Genomic DNA, 20,122 nt, shown 5'->3' with positions numbered 1-20,122 from the left:
CGCCGTTCGTTACCACCTCTGAAACAACGTCGAGGCTACGCTCGAAACACAGATGGTGCAAAGAATCCTTTCGGGTACAGCGTCCAAGAAAGCAAATGCAAAGAAAACTGATGATACTCTAACACCAGACACGGAGCGCTAAGCGATCATGCTGGCTGCAAGCGTCGTTGCTCCTGCGCTCACTGTATCCTTCCGCTGAGAACGGAGGAGCGTCAAGCCCGGTTTGGCCCCGTGTGTAAGTGCTTTACACTCCGGTATAAAACAAATATGTGTGACTGTGTAAAAGCACCCACACACAAAAGATGTTTTTTGTAGCTTTCTGATGTTTTTACGCTCGTAAAAAATTGATTAAATCAAGAGCGCACAAACACGTCACGATTAGTTCAAGAAATAGCCGTTGCGCTCCGATACCATCGACCCCCCAAAAACCCCCATCTCAGGGGCCCTTTAAGGTACTTTTTATACCACCCGCGTTTCTTTCGCTGTTTGCGCGGACTCATGGTGACTTTGCAGAGAACTGAGCACAAGTGAACAGCTTGCGCTGCGCAGATAACCTACAGTATTACGGAAGCTTCGAGGCTGCGGCACAGCGTATCGTTGGTTTGTTTACGACGCCATGTCGCATGTCGTCATGTTGCTTCTGAGTCGGCCTCGCCTCACTGGCGTCTTCCCCATCTTCCCGGCCTTGCGCGAAATATTCAAAACGGATGAAACATTTCAAATATTCATTAATGTTTCATTTTCAGATTTTCAGCGTTCAATAACTTTTACTGTAAAGTCAAATGGTTTGGATACAAACGTAATTAAAAATTACATTGATTCATGTTATACAAACTGGATTCACATAAAAACTACATGTAGGACACACTTTAAAACATTTTCTTTGCAGCCTGCGTAGGTTTTAATAATCGTTTCTTTTTATTTTTACTTTTACTCAACGCTAGTGGCAACGTTTTGCCAACGTTTTATAGTGGGGGCCGCAGGTCGTAGTGGCGCAGCGATCGGTGCGGCGCCGCTCGCTCCTGTCGTATTCAAACGTGGCGCAGATCGCCGAGTGAGGCTGGTATCTGGTGAGAGAAGCGTAGTCAAATTTACGCATGGCTACCCACGCTTACGTGCGCTATCAGGATGATCAGCAAAAGGCCATTGTTCCCGTAAGGGACATAAAAGGATTCAAGAACAGTGACGACTTTGCATCTAAAGTCTACTTGGTGAAGTGGACAGACGACTCGGGAACGTCGGATTTTTATCGCGCCCGAGTTCTGCTGGTCGGAGGTAAGTCGAGCGGTGCCAAATTCTGGCGTATTTTTATTGTCAAGGCTGACACGCTTGTCACGCAACTAGTGTAAATAGACGTTCGGTACATATTAAAAACAAAGCAACAAAAACGAAGGAAACAATATAGCGCTCTCGTATATTGTGTGCTTTTCCCACGTGCTCATGCTACGGCGCGTCAACCGAACGTTAACTTTGTCAACACGTGCACTGTAATCGGACTCTGTCTGACAAGCTGCTAGGTTTGCCATCGTGCACTAAAAGCGCCAGAATGAAGTTTGTGCCTTTCGCTTTGCCGAATTTTTAGTTTGGTTGATTCACGTGCATGCAACAATGAATGAACGTCTTTGAAATATTTTGGAGGAACGATTAGATTGATTGAACACAATTCGCACGAGGGTCGCAATTTGTGGTCTATTTTAGTGTAAACAATGGGTGCCAGCAGTGTCGCTTTTTTTTTCCTTGGGAAACTTCTTGTCTGTGGGCAGAAACTATGCCTCTTCTCAGGTTGTCTTTTTTTACATTTATTTATCCGCTCAATAGAGAAATTAATTCGCCTGGCGTATATCTCCGATAGACGAAGATTGGTCTGCTATCAAGGCACTGCTGTGGAAAAGGCTAGCAGTTTGTAAATGGCAAGTTTTAAAAGACAAACATTCAGTGTTTCGGCAGCCTATATTCCTCCAAAAACTACAGCTGGGTTGTTAACTAGAGTTTTTCAGGCTTTAGAGTTGAACTTTTTTCAGGCACTTTAGAGTTGAAGCCTTTTCTTATGGTAGCACTAGAGTACAAGTTGAATGCTTGCCACTGCACCACAATTTGTTTCTTGTTTTCTTGCAGATTCTGAAGACGACTTGAAAAGAAAAATTGTAGATGGAAGAGTGCGCGTAAAGCGTCTCAGAGACGACACTGAAGACGAGAGTGAGACGGACGGTCCTTGCGAGGTATTTGCTTTAAATGTGTGTTTTGTTTTTTCTTGCTTGGCAAACAAATATTTCATGCAATTTTTACACATTTTCTGTGCTTTGCAGGTGCTAAAGGCAAAAAAGCCGGCACCTCGTGCTGACCTCTTAAGAATTTTAGAAAGAAAGAAAAACTCCCTAGCTTCACAAGGTCGCATGCCTACAAACAAGAAATCGGACAAGATGGGTAAGCTCAAGGAGAAACTTGCTGAGCAGGAGGGTGAACTGCGAGAGCTGCGCAGCATCAACAGACGTCTTCAGTTGAAACTGTTAAGCTGCAGCTGCAGTGGAGGTATGTGGAATAGTCTCCTGGTACTTGTTCACAATACTTGCATGTACCCAGTTTAAGCTCATTGTATTTTATGTGTAGGTGCCTTGCAAAGTTTACGTAATAGTTTTTTTAAAGTCACGCTATAAGTAGGCAACCATTTATGTGCTATTCTTGTGCTGTACCTAATATTTAATGTAAATGTTTCAGCAAAAATGACTGCAGGCTCCAGCCAACTTGAGCCCCGCAAGACCTCCCTGCAGCCAGCCTGGCCCATGCCTGCAGCTAGCCAGGCCCCCCTGTCTCCACCAGCAGCCAGCCTGACCCCCCCAGTCCCCACTGCAGTTAGCTTGGCCCCCTTGTCTCCCCCTGCTCACAACCTGACCCCCCTGGTCCCTCCTGGAGCCAGCCTGAACCCCCCCCAGTCCCCGCTGCAGTTAGCCCGGCCCCCCTGTCTCCCCCTGCAGACAACCTGACCCCCATGGTCCCCCTTGCAGCCAGCCATACGCCCCTGGTCTCTCCTGCAGCCAGTCTGACACCCCCCCAGTCCCCACTGCAGCAAGGCCAACCCTCCCCTCAGCAAGACGGGCCGTGTCAGCATCCAAAGCACCTCTTGCAGAAGACATGGTAGGCCATTTTTACAGCCAACACAGCCCAAATTTTCGAAGTATGGGATGGGTCTAAACTGGGATTGTGTGCGTGCCCATGAATAATCCCCCCCCCCCCCGCTCAGGGCGCTCCAATCTGGTACTTTAACCAGTTATTGCTTGTTTTTGTTTTTTTTAGCCCATTGTGCTCCTGCCAATCACCTCTCTCATTTATACTTTGCTGATTCCTCCTACTGCAGGTTGACATCGGCCAGGGACTCTTTGTGCCCAGAGAGACCTGGAGAAGAGTGCAAGCAAGAGCAGTCATGTTGCCGTCGCTGGCAGGACGACGCCACCGCGCGCAGCGTGCGGGTGGTTTCGCGGCAGCGCGCCTGTGACGTGCGCGGCGCGTTTTCGCGACCAGAAGAGGTCCCATGCGGTTCACGCTAAACCATGTCATGTTCCTTTTTGATTATGTAATTCTGGCTCCTGATGTCATAAAAAGAAGTTCTTTCAAGATTAGCTCCCAAAAAGCGGTGCCTTTTAAAATTCGCTGAAAAAAAGGCGTTGTGCGTGCGATTTGGTAACCACCTACACCATGCCTATAAGCAAGTGCACCCAGCAACCTAAGCCAGCTACGAGCTGCGTGAATCGCACGGCGAGTTTCTGCACGTGATTCGTGTGAGGTATTTTCACGGCCGCGTCGACGATTTCCTGCCTGCGGTGGCTCCTTTCCTGCACAAGCAAGTGCGTCTGTGCCTCGAGTAGCACTTCCAAGAGCGGGTACAAGATGTCGCTGGAGCTACCGCACTACCCCACGGCCGGCGCCTGGCGCTCGGCACGCACCATGCGGGTAGAGTGTACAGTGCGTAGAGTGCGGGTGGTTTCCGCGGAGGCGTCAGCGCGCCGCAGGCATGCGCGGCGCGTTCTCGCTTGCAGAAAAACCAGCAAACGTTTCACGCGGTTCACGCTTTCGTCGCGCGCGAACGGGTTGCGCTCGGTAACTTCTTGGGGGCCTCCAACACTGATTTCCCTAAACACTGATTTCCCTAAACACTTGGGGGCCTCCAACACTATTCTAAAACTGTGCGGGCAGGCCCCAAAGTGGTTTTCCCTGACTGGTGCTACTTGATTGAAAAATTCCCTCAGAATTTCCTGACTTTTCCCAGTTTTCCCGGCCGCTAGACACCCTGTTTATAGTAAGACCCGACAATAAGGTCAGGCGTTCACTTTGAAGGGAGCTTGCTATTTTCTCGCTGTACAGTGCCGACTTCACACACCCGGTCGTGCAGAGAATCATCCTCTGACACTCAAAGCTGACTGGCAATGCCAACTGCCATATTTTTGAGGGAGCGAGTGAGTTTTTCTCTGAAAATGGCCACGCATGTGCCGGCAACCCAGCACAAGACTTCAAGCTTGGATGCCTTGGGCAGGTTTCCCTTGGGTGCTTGCTGGTCCTGTTAAAGCAAGGCTTTACTTTACTAATCCTGCCGAGCGTTTTGCTGCTGCGGTACATTTGACCTTCATTGGACCCGAGCGGCGCATCCTATGACTCGCCCGGCCAAGCTCTGCGTTCGCAGCTGCAGCGACCACTGTCGGCTTGGCGCATGCGCTCTTCGCAGCTGGTGCGCGCCTGACTACGTGACTCATTACGTGCTTGTGAGCTTGGCCATGAGGGCCGTCTTCTCCGAGTGTTGCACCTAACTTGAGGCTTTTAGCCGTCGGCATTTAGCGGCGTCTCCCACCCTACGGGTACCGCCCGGCAAGCTGTTTGGCTTGGAAAAAACTGGAAACGGAACCACAACCACAGACAAAGGTAGGCTTTCAACAAATAGTATAATAATTACAGCTAAATCAAAAGTTAACCAAGTAAAACCAATATTTACCCGAGCTAAGCCAAGCTTTCGCTTTGCATAGTCGGTATTAGCAGATCTAAGTTGCACCAATTTCTCACAAATGCTTCCCACACACTTTGGTATTTCCCATTCAGATGCATTACTTCTTACAAGTAGCACAGTTTAAAAGTGGACTTAACATAGTTTACTTTCAGCAGGACTCTACATGTTCAGTTAAATAGTTTCTTTGGCTAAATTGTTTTCTTAAGGATTCAACAAAAGGATTTTTATGCAATGCAAAAGTGCAATGAATATGCCTATAACAAAACATTTAGGCAAGGCCAACAGTGACTCAACAGAAATGCACATGAACAAAAAGCCCACACCACAGTTTGCTACAGCATCCGTGAATGTGGGGCCACCTTTTCCCAGCTTTTGTGATCATGGGATGATTTGACTTAGTCACGAATTAGAGTTCCAGAACCCGGCCACCCATTCTGCAAGGAAAGCCCTCATTTAGTTTTGTAGAAGCTTCGATGATCGAAGCAAGAATAAAACTAATGAAACAAGTCAGACGTCAGCTTCCATACACACGAAGACAGAAGCTGGCTCGTGTATCTGTCATTCATTCTAGCAGTCGAAGCAGGCACCGCAGACGGTGAATGTTCCTCACTGTTACCATCGGTGGAGCCCGGTGCTGTCACAGCTGTTTGGAGCTCTGTTAAATCGAGGTTGCCCAGTCAAGCTTGCCCATTCCTTCCTGTGTTACTGCGCCTGACAGGCATCACTCACAGTGCCATGAACAAGTAAATCCACCTTCATTTGTGCTCGGGCCGTGTGGGACTGGAACTAATGAATTATGAAAAGAAAGTAACAGCGAATGAAACGATGAAACAGAAAGAAAAGACACATTGTTTTCCCTTAAATATGCACCCGCTCGTCCAGTCTTTTGTTTCACCTTGTCAATGACCCTACCTCGCAAGGCCGCTGCACTTGAATCACACGACAGCCCACTGGCAGCAGCAGCCTCTGGATGTACGAGCCGGGCTTATATGGAGGTCTGGGATGAACAACCGCAATGAATCCACGAAAGTTTCCATCCTCCGGTTGGTGAAGACTAGGCGTGCGACTCCCAATTTACATTGGCTACGTATCTCGCAAATGTTCATTGGCATGCAGGTAGGGCGCTTATTTCATTCCAGCACCCTTCGTAGTGGTACAGTGGTTAAGGCGTTGCGCTGCTGAGCGCGAGGTCGCGGGTTCGATTCCCGGCCGCGGCGGCTGCTTTTCTGATGGAGGCGGAAAGCAAAAACGCCCGTGTGTACGAGATTTCGGTACACGTTAAAGATCCCCAGGCCGTCAAATTTATTCAGGAGCCCTCTGTCATGTGTCAGGGCACCCCTGAGAGGGGGACACATCAAAACCCCCGAAAAAACGAGGAAAAAGAACAAAGGAACGGCCATTTGAAGTGCGCGCCAGGAGCGCGCCCATCAGCAAGCGCCAGCGTCGACGCACGGAGGAATCATGGGCAAAGGTGGCAGCGCACTGGTCGGCCAATCAGGAAAGGCCGCGCATGGGAAAAGTTGCGTATTGACCATATAAGGATAGCGAAGAAGCAAGAACCAATGGGAGTGCGCCACGAGAGAGCCCAGAGGGTACAAAAGCGGGGCGCACAAAGAGAAAGGGGGAGGCAGGGAACCGAAGAAACCAGGAGGCGGCCGGAGCACGTGCGCTTCAACGAACGAGCCAGGGGGACGCGGTCAGGCCATCGACCACGCCATCCGAGCCTCGGAGGGAGCGGGCCGACTTCGCATCGGCACCGTCATCCTAGGTGCACCACGAACCTGTGTCTTCGTGGCCCTAGCGGCATCGGTCGGGCACCAGCGGCCAGCGCCCACGCTCCGTCGACGTTCGTCTCGACGGCCCCGAAATGCTACGTTCGGGCCGAGCCAACCTGGAACCTCCAGCGGCAGCGGCTACCAGGGGGTAGCCACCGAGGAAGCACGCCGCCGAAGGGATCACCGCGCGCGTCGAACGCCGGCATCAAGGACCTCCAGCGAGAGCGGGTACCAGGGTGTAGCCGCTCTCGAACGCCAGCACCGACGAAGCGAGACGACGGCTACCACCGAGTCGCGGCCACGCAAGGGTGCGACACGTCAGCGCCGACGACCGGGGTAGGCCAGTCCAATAGGGACGCAATCATAGGACACAACTAGGAAGTTGTGGTTTAGTGAGATCACCTAGAGAGTGATAGAATCAGTTGATTCGGACGAATTGCGCAGAACTTTATTGTAGAGCCTTTTGGGTTGAGAGTTGACTGGTATGTTGGGATTGTTAGTAGAGGTGTGAGTGCTTATCGTTTGTGTGTAGTAGAACCATTGAGTGCTTGTGCGTTAGGCTTTTTGTGTGTGCATTAAATGTATGTTGTTAAACACGTCAACGGCTTCCCGGTGTCCATTGCTCAGAGCCTGCCAGGATTGATTTATCCTTATACAGGATATTTCCATCGGGCCCAGTCACGTGTCTTACCAGCTGCGAGAATGGATCTGGGAAAGTTGGTGTCGTTGTGCAGCTCATTAGACTTAAGTAAGGAAGAGGCGATTGCTCTGTTGGACAAATGCTCGCGTGACGAAAACGAGAGGCTTGATAAGGAGAAGGAGGTGCGGGAAATGAAGTTGCGCTTGGCAGACAGAAGTGAACAGAGTTTTCGAGTAGTGCTGGATACTACCTTGTCAGGGGAGGCGACGCGGCGTTCAGGGAGCATATTCCCCGGGAAACTGATTGCCCCGTTTGATGAAAAGCGTGACGATTTGCTTATTTGCACCGCTTTGAAAGAATAGCCTTAGGGCAGGGGTGTAAACCGAGTGATTGGGCCACAGCCCTGAGCATGTGCTTGGTTGGCGAAGCATTGAGTGTGTTTGGTAGAATGCCCACGGAGGAGTAAATGAACTATGATAAGGTGAAAGTAGCGTTGCTGCAGAGGTTCCGCCTTACCACGGAGGGCTTCCTCGAAAAGTTTCGAGCTTCCAAACCGGAAGACGCTGAGACAGCCAAGCAGTTTGTCGCGCGCCTCTCGAATTATTTTGACCGATGGATAGAGCTGGCTGGAACGGCCAAATCGTTCGATGTACTTAGAGAGCTCATGATTGCTGAGCAATTCTACGAGCGCTGCAGCCCGGAGCTGACGGTGTTCCTGAAAGAAAGGAAACAGAGAGGGCTGGCGGAAACCGTGGAGCTTGCGGACAGGTTCATGGAGGCTCAGGGTCTAAAGAACTTAGCGAAAATGAAGCAAGAACCAGTCAAGTTAGATGAGCAGAGACAAAAAACTAGAGGGGCAGGGTCCTGGCCACCCCAGAAGTGTTTTCTGTGTGGTCGGGTAGGGCATAAGGCCGCAGTGTGCAGGGTGGTACCCCGTCAGGGCGCCCCGACACCTGTATGTCAAACGTGTAAAAAGAAAGGACACCGCACAGAGGATTGCTGGGCGCGAACCCCAGACAAGGTGGCTTGCATGATATGCCACAGGGTGAGTCCCCCAAAGCGCACCAAGCAGAAAGGCGAGGGGGGCCAGGTAGTTGCTAGGGGAGACGCTGATAATCTGGCCGGTGATATTGAACCGAAAATGCCTGTGGCATGTGGGGAGATGAGCGGCCGACTAGTGTCAGTGTTAAGAGATAGCGGTTCCACAACGGTGCTCGTTAGGAGGAGTTTGGTTAGACAGCAGGATTTAACGGGAAATATGGCGGTTATAATCATGGCGGATAGCACTGGCCGGCCAGAGGCAATATTAGAAGTGCAGACCCCGTACTACTCGGGAAAATTAAAAGCCAGGTGTATGGAAGACCCGCTGTATGATATTATCTTAGGCAATATACCGGGTGCCAGGAGAGTAGAGGAGCCAGATCCCAATTGGAGGAGCAAGTTGAAGGTGAGCGAAAAGCAAGTGGGCCGGGCTGGTACACAGCCGGTAGATGAAACAGCATATACGACAGTGGGAATAATAGCAACAGTGCACGCAAGAGTGAAATCCGAAGAGGACAGAGGGATGACAACAGTAGAGGCCACAGTGTCGCGAGGGTTGAGGGCAACGTTAAGCGAATTAGCGGATCAGCAAAAGAAAGATGCCGCACTGAAAGAGTGCTTTCGAAAGGTCGGGGAGGAGGCTAGGCGAAGGTGCAACCCCATGGTATACAGGTTTCAGATAGTGAAAGGAGTTTTGGTTTGCCATTGCACCTTTGGGGGGTGGGGGGTAGACAAGTAAATCAGGTAGTAGGGCCGAAGGGTCTCCGAGGTTCGGTTTTAAGGCGTGGGCATGTCAGTACTAGAGATGAACATCTACGAGCCCGGCAGACGGCTGCCAAAATTACTGAAGAATTCTTTTGGCCGCGTCTACACAGTGACGTCCGGAGATACGTGAGATCATGCGGAGCATGCCGGAGGGGCGTCGATAAGGGGAGAATTGCTGGTGAGATGCAAAAGCAGCCTAGCCTAAACATCCACCAGATTGAGACATCGTGCACAGGTAGTTGGCGTGGGCGTAAGGGAAACAGAATGCGCCTTCAACCACTAAACAATTGTAAAGGCAATATGGCCGAGTGGTGTGTTTGTGGAAGAGTGAAGATGAAGTAAAAAAAAAACTTAGTGAAATCATGGAGTTGACGTGGACTGTAATAGGACCTATAACGGTGACGAATAAGTTGTGAGTATGGTGAAAAGGCAGGGTTGGAGATATGAATGAGTGAGTGACAAAGTTCCGAATGAGAAATAGGGATGTTGAATATTAGAAAATTGATAGGTTTGATTTGGTGATGTGATCGGACAGATTGTATGAGTAGAGTGGTGTAAGCGCACGAAGTGTAGATATAAAAGCCATTGCAAAGTGCCGATTGAGGAGTAGGAGGAGGAGGAAAAGACGTTATTAGGTGTGGATTGGGAAAGTGTATAGTCGAGTAAGAAATAATTGAAGTGATTGATTGCAGTGATGTGTTAGAGAAGAGTTTGAGTATTTCGGTGTTTGAGAAAGTGGTGTATTGGTGATAGAGCTTCAACGTTGTGTAAACCAAGGGTGTGGGTTCGGGACACGAGTTAACTACAGACAAGGGTGAAAAAAATTGGTGAAGTGAAGTGTGTAGTGAAAAGTGTGACGAGAGAAGTGAGCAGTGGTGGCGAACAGTGTACTTATGAGAAGTGAGCAAGAATTCTGGAACAAGAGGACGTCGGCGGACAAAATGAAGCAGTTTTTTGAGAAAAAACTCTTAAAGCGGGGGGTAATTGTCATGTGTCAGACCACCCCCTGAGAGGGTGACGCATCGAAACCCCCGAAAAAACGAGGAAAAAGAACAAAGGAACGGCCACTTGAAGTGTTCGCCAGGAGCGCGCCAATCAGCAAGCGCCAGCGCCGACGCACCGAGGAATCATGGGCAAAGGTGGTAACGCACTGGTCGGCCAATCAGGGAAGGCCGCGCATGGGAAAATTTGCGTATTGACCACATAAGGACAGCGAAGAAGCAAGAACCAATGGGAGTGCGGCACGAGAGAGCCCAGAGGGTACAAAAGCGGGGCGCACAAAGAGAAAGGGGGAGGCAGGGAACCGAAGAAACCAGGAGGCGGCCGGAGCACGTGCGCTTCAACGAACGAGCTAGGGGGGACGCGGCCAGGCCATCGACCACGCCATCCGAGCCTCGGCGGGAGCGGGCCGACTTCGCATCGGCACCGTCATCCTAGGTGCACCACGATCCCGTGTCTTCGTGGCCCCAGCGGCATCGGTCGGGCACCAGCGGCCAGCGTCCACGCTCCGTCGACGTTCGTCTCGACGGCCCCGAAAGGCTACGTTCGGGCCGAGCCAACCTGGAACCTCCAGCGGCAGCGGCTACCAGGGGGTAGCCACCGAGGAAGCACGCCGCCGAAGGGATGACCGCGCGCGTCAAACGCAGCATCAAGGACCTCCAGCGAGAGCGGCTACCAGGCTGTAGCCACAGAGAAAAGAAGTGAGGACGCGCGGAGCCCACGCCGTCCAAGGAGTGACCGCGCGCATCGAACGCCGGCACCGACGAAGTGAGACGACAGCTACCACCGAGTCGCGGCCACGCAAGGGTGCGACACGTCAGCGCCGACGACCGGGGTAGGCCAGTCCAATAGGGACGCAATCATAGGACACAACTAGGGAGTTGTGGTTTAGTGAACTTTATTGTAGAGCCTTTGGGTTGAGAGTTGACTGGTATGTTGGGATTGTTAGTAGAGGTGTGAGTGTTTATCGTTTGTGTGTAGTAGAACTATTGAGTGCTTGTGCGTTAGGGTTTTTGTGTGTGCAATAAATTTATGTTGTTAAACACGTCAACGGCTTCCCGGTGTCCATTGCTCCGAGCTGGTAAAGACCACCCCACCATTCGTTCACGTGACACCCTCCACTACGGCGCGCCTCATCGCCTGCGTTGCGTCGGCGCGTTAGCCCCTACAATCAATCAATTATTTCATTCCAGCGCAGCTTTTGCGGTGCTATCTGCAGACACATTCTGCAGACAAAGAATGTCCTGTACGCTTAGCCTTGTGGGCTTTCAAATAGATGCGACAATGTGCTGCGCTGGCATGTTTGCCACAGTGCCCTTGCCTAATCGCATGCGCAGTAAACAGTCATTAGACGAAGCGCTTCGTGCTTTAAAGTGACTTCTTTTTAGGCAGCACCTAGACCTCTTGCTGGGACGGGAAAAACTTCATATTGGAAGTTTTTCATGGCCCCAAAAGCACAACTTGATCGAAAACTTTAACAAAAAGATTTAGTTAAAAAAGTCTAAATTTACGTATGTTACTGAATTTAGGCTTGAACAGTAGGGGTTGAAGTGCTGAGAAGAGTACCAGTTTTCTTGACATGTAAAATCTTAGCAACAAGCCTCAGACATAAAACTATTAAAATTTATTCCGTCAAGAAAAGGTCCTGTGACATCCATAAGCGCTAATGTTACCCATATAAATAACAAGACAGTTACTGGGCCTTCCCGTGTGATTTGATGTGAAAGCATTACGCCGTGAATTTTCGTAAACCAGCCGTGCGCTTCACGCGGGTCATGCGCGTGCGTGTGCACACAACTGGGATTACATGAGTCGGCCCTGAACACATGACAGCAGCAGCCCTGTGTGTTGGCGTCTTCCCGCGTCTGTTTCGGTATGCTACCACTGCAGAGACCATTCGTAAGCCCGTACCAGGAACATGTATATGTTAGCCACATGAAACGCACGACATAGCTGTAAATTGTCGCTACGGACAGCCGTAGTACTATCTCATTCAAAACACATACGGAGGTGTCAGTGTACCTCGAAGGCATGGGTACCTGCTGTCTTGGCCATTTGACTTTAAGCGCGCGTACAACTGGGTTTGTTTCCGTTTCGCGCCAGGAATGTCTTTCTTTTTCTAGTTGATGGTGCTTAAAATTCCTGGGCCATTGAACGGTGACAACTTCGGGTTTTTCGTCTCATTGTTCCGATAATGGTTTCGCATCGATAAAGGAAAGAGCAGTAGCGGACATCGCGAGGGTGTGTGCACGGCCGCTCGATGGGAACTAGTTCCCATCAAGCGGCCGTGGTGTGTGCAACTTAAGAACGACAGCCACCGCTTAGTGCGTGGATGCAAGTGGTTTTTTTTTTCACACTGAAATTTGAAAATGACATAAATCAAATTGCCTAATCTTAAGCAATTGTAGTGCATCGAGGATTCGAGGCTGTGCTTTGTTTTTTATCTCTGCGTGCTTGCTACCCCGCAGCCTAGCCCCAAACAACATCATGGGAACAGGTTAAGCGCCAGGCACAACTGGAGGAAGCAAAACAGACAGGAAAGGGGCGCACTAATAACTGAGCTTTATTCGTTTTGAAAGCGATTATAAAGGCACGAAAAAACACCATGTGACACTAGTTGCACCACGTGTGGAAACGATTGCAGCTGCCGCACTCGCCTAACTAATCATCCAGATAATCCACCTCACTCGAAAGAAGGTCAACTGAAGGTTTGCTGACACGTCGGTCCCCCCTCTTTTTTATGACGTAGGCCTCGAACACTTCCCGTTCTTTTTTGCGATATGAATGCAGCACTCGGGTCTTCTCAAACGCTGGTTCGCAGCCCTTTGGCTTCTAGTCAGTCTTACAGTGAAGAGAAGCGAAGGTGAAGCGAAATGAAGGTGAAGCGAAAACTGCTAGAACCCGTCTAGCAGAGTCTTCGTCCGATGTGCCGGCTGACGACTTAAAAAGTACAAGGTAGTCGTCCACGAACCGGAAAACGCGCACAACACCTAGGTCGCCAAGTTCGTGTTCCAACCGAACACGAACTTCGAAGGGGCGCTTGACTGCCTCACACTGACCATGGATCTGCCACTTGAGCGTCGCCTGAGGTTCCTCGACCTGGAGATGATGTTCTTGAAGGACCACGTTTGCTGGGTGTACTCCCCCCGCTCCAAAAAAGCCTTGCTTCCGTTCACCTCTGGTCACTCCAAGTTGGTCAAGCGGGGCATAGCGGTTGCTGCCTTGAGGAACGCCCTTGTAAGGTCCTGCCAGCACCAGATACAGGAGAGTTTTGTCTCGCAGGTCAGGAGACTGTTCCAGGCGGGCTTCCCTTCATCGATGCTTTGCGGCTTGGCGGGAAAGCTTTTAAATGAGCAGCAGGAAGGAGCCAGCCAGTCGAACATCAGACAGAAGGAAAGGCAGAAGATAGCCGTCATCCCATACATACACGGGATATCGCATCGCGTAAAGAAAAATGCGGAGCGTGCCGGTGTGCGCGTGGTCTTCAGCGCTCCCAACAAACTCGGAACTATGTGCCCCATAGTTAACCGATGCGGACCCAGGCCTCCTGTCTGCAGCAAGAAGCATGCCACTGGGTTTGTGGAGTGTTCAAAAAACGTAGTATATCAGATCCCCTTGAAGTGTGGCCGTGTATACGTAGGACAGACGGGGCGCTGCCTCAACGACCGGTTGCGTGAACATGCGGCGACGCTGACGACAGGAACAGGAAGCAATCTGGCTCTTCACTGTAAGACTGACTGGAAGCCAAAGGGCTACGAACCAGCGTTTGAGAAGACCCGAGTGCTGCATTCATATCGCAAAAAAGAAGAACGGGAAGTGTTCGAGGCCTACGTCATAAAAAAGATGGGGGACCGATGTGTCAGCAAACCTTCAGTTGACCTTCTTTTGAGTGAGGTGGATTATCTGGATGATTAGTTAGGCGAGTGTGGCAGCTGCAATCGTTTCCACACGTGGTGCAATTAGTGTCACATGGTGTTTTTTCGTGCCTTTATAATCGCTTTCAAAACGAATAAAGCTCAGTTGTTAGTGCGCCCCTTTCCTGTCTGTTTTACTTCCTCCAGTTGTGCCTGGCGCTTAACCTGTTCCCATGATGAAGTACCAACTAGATCGCATCGACACATTAATCCAAACAACGTCTTCATTTGCTCTTGCTGCCCGGGCATTCTGCTATTTGGCGCCAGCGAGATTGAACACATGCCCACCCCCGCGGTGGGAGCGTCGGCTTTCAACAAGTGCAACCGCTTTAGGTGTGTCGAATTTTGTGGCCACCTGGAAGCCGAAATCGGAAATAGCTGCTTGTTACGTCTCTTCCCGGTAATGCGCCAGACCTTCAACATAAGGGAAGGTACAATGTCGTCCTGCAGGATGGCAACGTCGCCAACTCAGGACCGGGACGAAACCGCTGATAAAGCGTCATGAGCAGAGCGAAGCAGCATGTACCCTTTTCTCAATCATTTCTATTCACTGTGGCCTAATTCATCTGGATGCTTGACCCGTCGTCTGATATCGTTGGCCGTGATGCTCTGCACGAGTTGATCCGTTGTGACGGCAGGCATACGAGACATTTTGGACGAAGACATTGAGGGAGTCAATGCTTCTCGAGCATTTATTGCGGAAGGGAGGGTAGCTTGGTGCCGGAATATCTGGGGTATGTCTCCTAGTCTTCCGACCTCCTCCCCCCCTCCAAAGAAGGAGCGAACACAGAAAACAATGGACAGTGGACAGACGCTAGACATCAAAAGAAAGTACAAAAACATTAAACTACCATCCAAAACCATGCCGCATAGTCATCATCCTCTTGGATTAGGGGACGGCAGTTGACGGTGCCTTCAACCTAGAGCAACACGGTCATAGTTATGCAGCTGCGCCCCAGACAGCATTTGAGTGCACCCATGATCCTCCGGTTGACTCAATCCTAACGCCTTCCCCACCAGGCGGCCTGCTTTGCGATGACTTTCAATATATGCGCTGAGAGCTTGCTTAATTGAGAACCACCTCCTCAGATGCGAGAAAGCAACCTGCACAGCTGTTGACGGTTGGTGAGTTGTCTGAACACGCTGTCGCTTGAGTCCCCCGCCGAGCAGTGACGAGCCGGAAGACAAGAAAGAACCATTGAGCTGTAAGATCTGACGTTAATGCTAGGTGAATCATCTGGGTGACTGCGCACAAAAAAATGACTGTCCCATAAAATGCAAGAAGGTTTATTGTAAATGTAAAAGTTGTCTACACAACACGATACGAACTGCTTAGAGACGTCTCAGCGAAGAAGTTATTTATGGAAGCTGTCCTGAAGAAATCTTGTAGCTGTCCTAACGTGACGCTTACAGCCGTCTATTTAGGTGCTTGCAATACGTCTACAGAACTTCTTGCAGGATGTCTCAGCACCTTCTTGTTGACGTCTATATAACTTCTTTTCATGCCGTTTTAGGAACGTTTGAAGAGGTGTCAGGAATTACTTTTTTACGCCTACTCATGGGCTCCTTCGTCGCACCTGCTACATGCTTTCTCTGTACACACAGGCGAGCCTGAAATACAGCTACGAGCTGTCCCCACAATTGACACACCAAGCAGCTGCGTTTGGAACACTGACTCGACTGTCCGCTGTTCTCTGAATAAATATCGTTGCTTAAACTGGCACGCAGTTTATAAGATACTTAATCAGAGAAGGGCTGGTCATTGTTGAGTGTTCTGGGAACACCCACTGGGCATGTTATTTGTTGGCAGCTGGCAGCAACATCGACAACCGGCCTGTGTGAACAGAGAAAGCATCAAGCGGGCAGCCCAACTGAAGGTGATGCTAGCACAACATAAATAGGGGATATTCGCATAAACTCACAAGAATAGATTTGCCTAATGCCACCAAGTTCTGATTTTACCTATTTTGAGTCCTGTGTACAAAAAATGATAATATAAACATGTGATCTTTTGAAAACCAAGCCTTATTGGTAGTGCAACGTTAGGTATATGCGTTAAAGCATTAAGAATTGCAGGAGAAAGCTCTCACAAAAAATTCAGAGACCTTCCACCCCGTGAAGACGGAAGGCCAGCGAAGCTGGCGCTCCGGTGGGATTTGCTATGTTGGGATTTCGCTATAATACGCATTGGCCATGTTGAATTTGGCTACTATTAGTTTATTGTACGAATAAAGTGAAAGCTGCTCAAAGGTCCCGTTGTGATAGTTTATTTCGTGACCATTGTAATAATTGCCTTGGGATCATTGTGGTAGACGGCAAGTGGTTGCCCTTTCACTGTGTTCATAGCCACGGCCCAATGCACAGCGTCGTCGGGGTCCGTCACTCGCACTGCTTCTTCGATCTCACTGTTACATTGCTCGTGCTCTTGTTTTTTTTGGGTGGGATGTTCTGGTGTTGAATGTAGTAGAGCTTTGTCAACGTGCACGCCGTGACGTCTGTAGAGCTCGGTGTTGACCAGAAAGTGAAGCCAAGCCTTCAAATTGGCCTTCTTGCCACGTCGGTACTTAGGTTTGAAGAGGAGCCGACGATTAAAAGATGCACTTCATTGGCCATATCGTCGCCGGCTCTGTAGCGTCTCCTGGACTTCGATTGGCACGTGTATCGCTTGTCCCTTGATGTCCCTGTTCTCCTTATCGAAGAACGCCAATCGGCGAGTCGACATAACTGGGAGCCTCGGCGCGGCAAGTCGCTCCTCCACCACGCTGAGTTGATGTAGGTGCCTCGCCATGGGCGGCTATGCGTAGCCGTTGATGGTGGCATACCGGGGCACCGTACCTTTAAAGTGGGAATCGCGACAAGTTCCACACACCGGCTCTTGCTCTACGTCTTCGGAGGGAATGCACTGCCGCAACACACCCGCGGCCACTACACGCGGTTTCGCATAACGCACGCCGACGATCGTTGACACGTGTCCGGCGAACCACAAACGGCCACAAAAAGCACATGCTGCGCCGAAAGTATTCTCGATAGATTCTCTCCGGAACCTCGAGGTCGCACCGCGGAAGCGTCACGGTGGTTTGGTGGGGCGGTGATATGCCTCACGCTTGCATTTGCCTTCCCGTGCCCGATCATCCTCGGTGGCATTGGTTCGACGGCTCTGTTTGTTTTGACAATGTCGCTCGCGTCGTGGCTCGACGTGGGCCATGTCCTCGTTGGTGGGAGCTTGGTCGGTAGTTGATGTTCTTATTGGTTTGCGACCAGCGGCAACGACGCTTTCACGTTGGCGGCGTGCCCATTCTCGCTTCTGGGCGCGTCGAGGCTCCTGATACTCCCGCTGCTTCTGTTCGGAACGTAGTACACGGGTACGACCCAAGTGAAGTCGGGAGTCAACTGACAAGGACAGTGGCGTGATCTTCACGTCACAGACAAAAACAAAAACACAGGAATCATGGGTAGACACAATTGCGTTTTATTATAGCGCTGGTAAGGTAATCACGGTGCATGCTCTAGTGCCCCCTAAAGGTGACCGATAAAGATGACAGCAGACGCGAACTCCTGTGCACGCGCCCTTATTCTTTCACCATATCCCCCTCTCTGCAGTCCCCACCCCCCTTAGTACACCGTATGACTCAGCGAAATTTTGCGATACCGGGGGTTTCGGTGGGCCCCACAAGGTGGCGGTATGCTCTTTATCGATTCTTGGCTACATCGCTCTGTGACCGGAGATGATCTGCTGGATCCTAGCCATTTACAGGTTCGCCGTAAAAAAGTAACCGTCAATCCGCTATATACTTATGAGCAGGGATGGTAGCTTCATGTGGCAGGCATCAGCAGTATGGCTTGTTCCGATAAATCTGGGTGTCCTTGCTTCTTGCCTCCGGCTGTGTTGCCCCATGCCAGCGAGATGCCTCGGTACAACCCAATACACCGTGGACAATGTGTACCAGTAGTGAGTAGGGAAAGTTATCAGTCAGAGCTACTTATTAAGGACACAGGTAGATAAGATAGATGCTTCAGCTTTATATATACCTACAGTGGAATTGCGCTACAACTAAATTGAGAGGACTTGCAAAAAATATCGGCGAAATCTGCCCCAACACACCACACAAGGGCAAGCAAAATAGCCCCGTATATTTCCGCATTATTGGCAGCTTGATACAATGCTTAGAAAAAGGAGTGACGCGCAATAACAGCGTGATTATTTGGATAACAAACATACCAATGGGTATCCATTGTTTCCTGCACATAAAGAGCGCATTACGGAAGGGGGGCGATGAAGGGGTGAAGTGCAGGTGCACGTATTGCTGTGAAAGGCGTATTCACTGAAGCTGATTACTTGCAGATAGCTGCTAGGCCTTCGGAAGCCCCCTCTCTCTCGTGGCAGGAGTGGTGCCATTATCGTGTCCTCTGACTGGGCACAGCAGACACTGACCTTGGCAGGCCAGCTGCGCCTGCTTGCATTTAATGTGGCCGTGTGCTCGCAACTATGATAGGATGACACGTATTTAGGACTAAATACGAAAACATTAATTTCGCTTTTCAATTTGAGGAATTGAGAAATATTTTGTCGAAATGAAAATTTCGTTGAATTGGACTTTGTTGTAGTGTTGTTCGACCGTATTATCAATGGGTATAGATATCAGAAAGCAAGTAAAAGAATTAGGGCGGCAGTAATTTTTATTCTTTACAAAATGAACGAATTTCCAGGAAGATTGAAAGGAATGTCTACCAGCACCTGTAAATTGTCACACCTAGGGGAGGACACCAGGATGTCCACTCGTGTGAGAACTGGGGGAAGGGAATGACAGGCAGACAGAGTGGAGAGACAAAGGCGAGATTAGGTATTGAATATTGTATTTTACGTGCCGACGCTACACAGGCGATGAGGTGCGCCATAGTGGATGGCCCCAGAATAGTGTTTTGACCACCTGCATGGGATCTAGAGCACAAATGCGTTTTTGCTTTCGACCACCCTCAGAAAAGCGGCCACCACTATTGAGAAGCTAACTTTCGACCTCTGGCTCAGCTGCACAATGACTTAGCCACTGAGCCACAGCGGCTGGTAGTGGGGTATTAAAAAGACACCCAAGTGAATTTGCCAAGCTACTGCCCTTTTGGAGCTGCGTAGAGTTGATCAAACACATTTTCCATCGTTTATCCTGTCGATAAGGCAGTATTTATTTTATAAGGCCTGAAAGGGGAAAAGCTACTATGCGCGATCTGTGGCAGCCGCAGGAACTAAAGCAGTGACATCCATACAAGGTATTACGTGATTGGACAATGTCCAGTATTAGAACTGAAACCAGTTTATTTTGGTTCTGCAAAATACTGTATTTACTCGCATAATTTGCGCACCCTTAGGTTTTTCCAGGTTTACAGAAACAAAATTAACTACATGTTTTCACTCCCTGTCTCGCCCAAGACAACCCATCAGCGCACCTACGAAACAAGCACGCTTTGGATGGCGGCATGGTGCATGGGAGAGCAGTGATACAAGCATAATACACGATACTGCACGTGCATAGTCTCTTCTTTCTTTTCTCACTTCTTTCCGTCTCCGTGCCTGGATATTCTTTCCCGTCGCCCCTCTGTGACGGAGTGTAGGCGAGAAGGAACATTCAGGTGCCCTACCCGACTACACTTTTACTCTCCGCCCTTCCCAACACATGCACGCCACTTCTACCCGCCGTGGTGGCCCAGTGGATAGGGCGTTGTGCTGCTGAGCACGGGCACGCGGGTTCGATTATTGGCCGCGGCGGCCGATTTTTTGATGGAGGCAAAAGGCAATAACGCCCGTGTTTGAGATTTACGCGCACTTGAAAGCTCCCCGGGTGGTCGAAATTATTCTGGACACCTCCACTACGCCGCATCTCATAGCCTGCGTTGCACTGGCGCATTAAACCCTACCATCAATCAAACCAATCACATCGCTTCAATTGTTCTTTCCGCGGGAGTGAGAACTGCTCAAGCGTGAGCCTTCCCCCTTCTTTCCGTTCTC

The 20,122-nt window shown here is 50.1% G+C and overlaps 1 protein-coding gene across 1 annotated transcript; it reads left to right on the top strand.

Annotated features, from left to right (window-relative positions):
• Positions 1-1,050: 1,050 nt before the first annotated feature.
• Positions 1,051-3,413, top strand: LOC144157656 (uncharacterized). The gene is made up of 5 exons (XM_077688472.1): positions 1,051-1,275; positions 2,116-2,219; positions 2,307-2,529; positions 2,716-3,132; positions 3,353-3,413. Exons 1-4 carry the CDS (start codon positions 1,098-1,100, stop codon positions 2,979-2,981), a joined length of 771 nt encoding a protein of 256 aa, XP_077544598.1. The 5' UTR covers positions 1,051-1,097; the 3' UTR covers positions 2,982-3,132; positions 3,353-3,413.
• Positions 3,414-20,122: the final 16,709 nt, after the last annotated feature.

Source organism: Haemaphysalis longicornis, unplaced genomic scaffold, assembly GCF_048455015.1.
Source record: "Haemaphysalis longicornis isolate Haplotype H1 unplaced genomic scaffold, Haemaphysalis longicornis Haplotype H1 scaffold_10, whole genome shotgun sequence".
NCBI lineage: Eukaryota > Metazoa > Arthropoda > Arachnida > Ixodida > Ixodidae > Haemaphysalis > Haemaphysalis longicornis.
The sequence above is the reverse complement of the archived record's forward strand: the minus strand, read 5'-3'. Positions and strand labels throughout refer to the sequence as shown.

Coding starts and splice junctions, on each gene's coding strand:
- LOC144157656 (XM_077688472.1), top strand. CDS start 1,098: ATGGCTACCCACGCTTACGTGCGCTATCAGGATGATCAGCAAAAGGCC. Junction 2,220..2,306: donor AGACGGACGGTCCTTGCGAG/GTATTTGCTTTA, acceptor TGTGCTTTGCAG/GTGCTAAAGGCAAAAAAGCC. Junction 2,530..2,715: donor AAGCTGCAGCTGCAGTGGAG/GTATGTGGAATA, acceptor TAAATGTTTCAG/CAAAAATGACTGCAGGCTCC.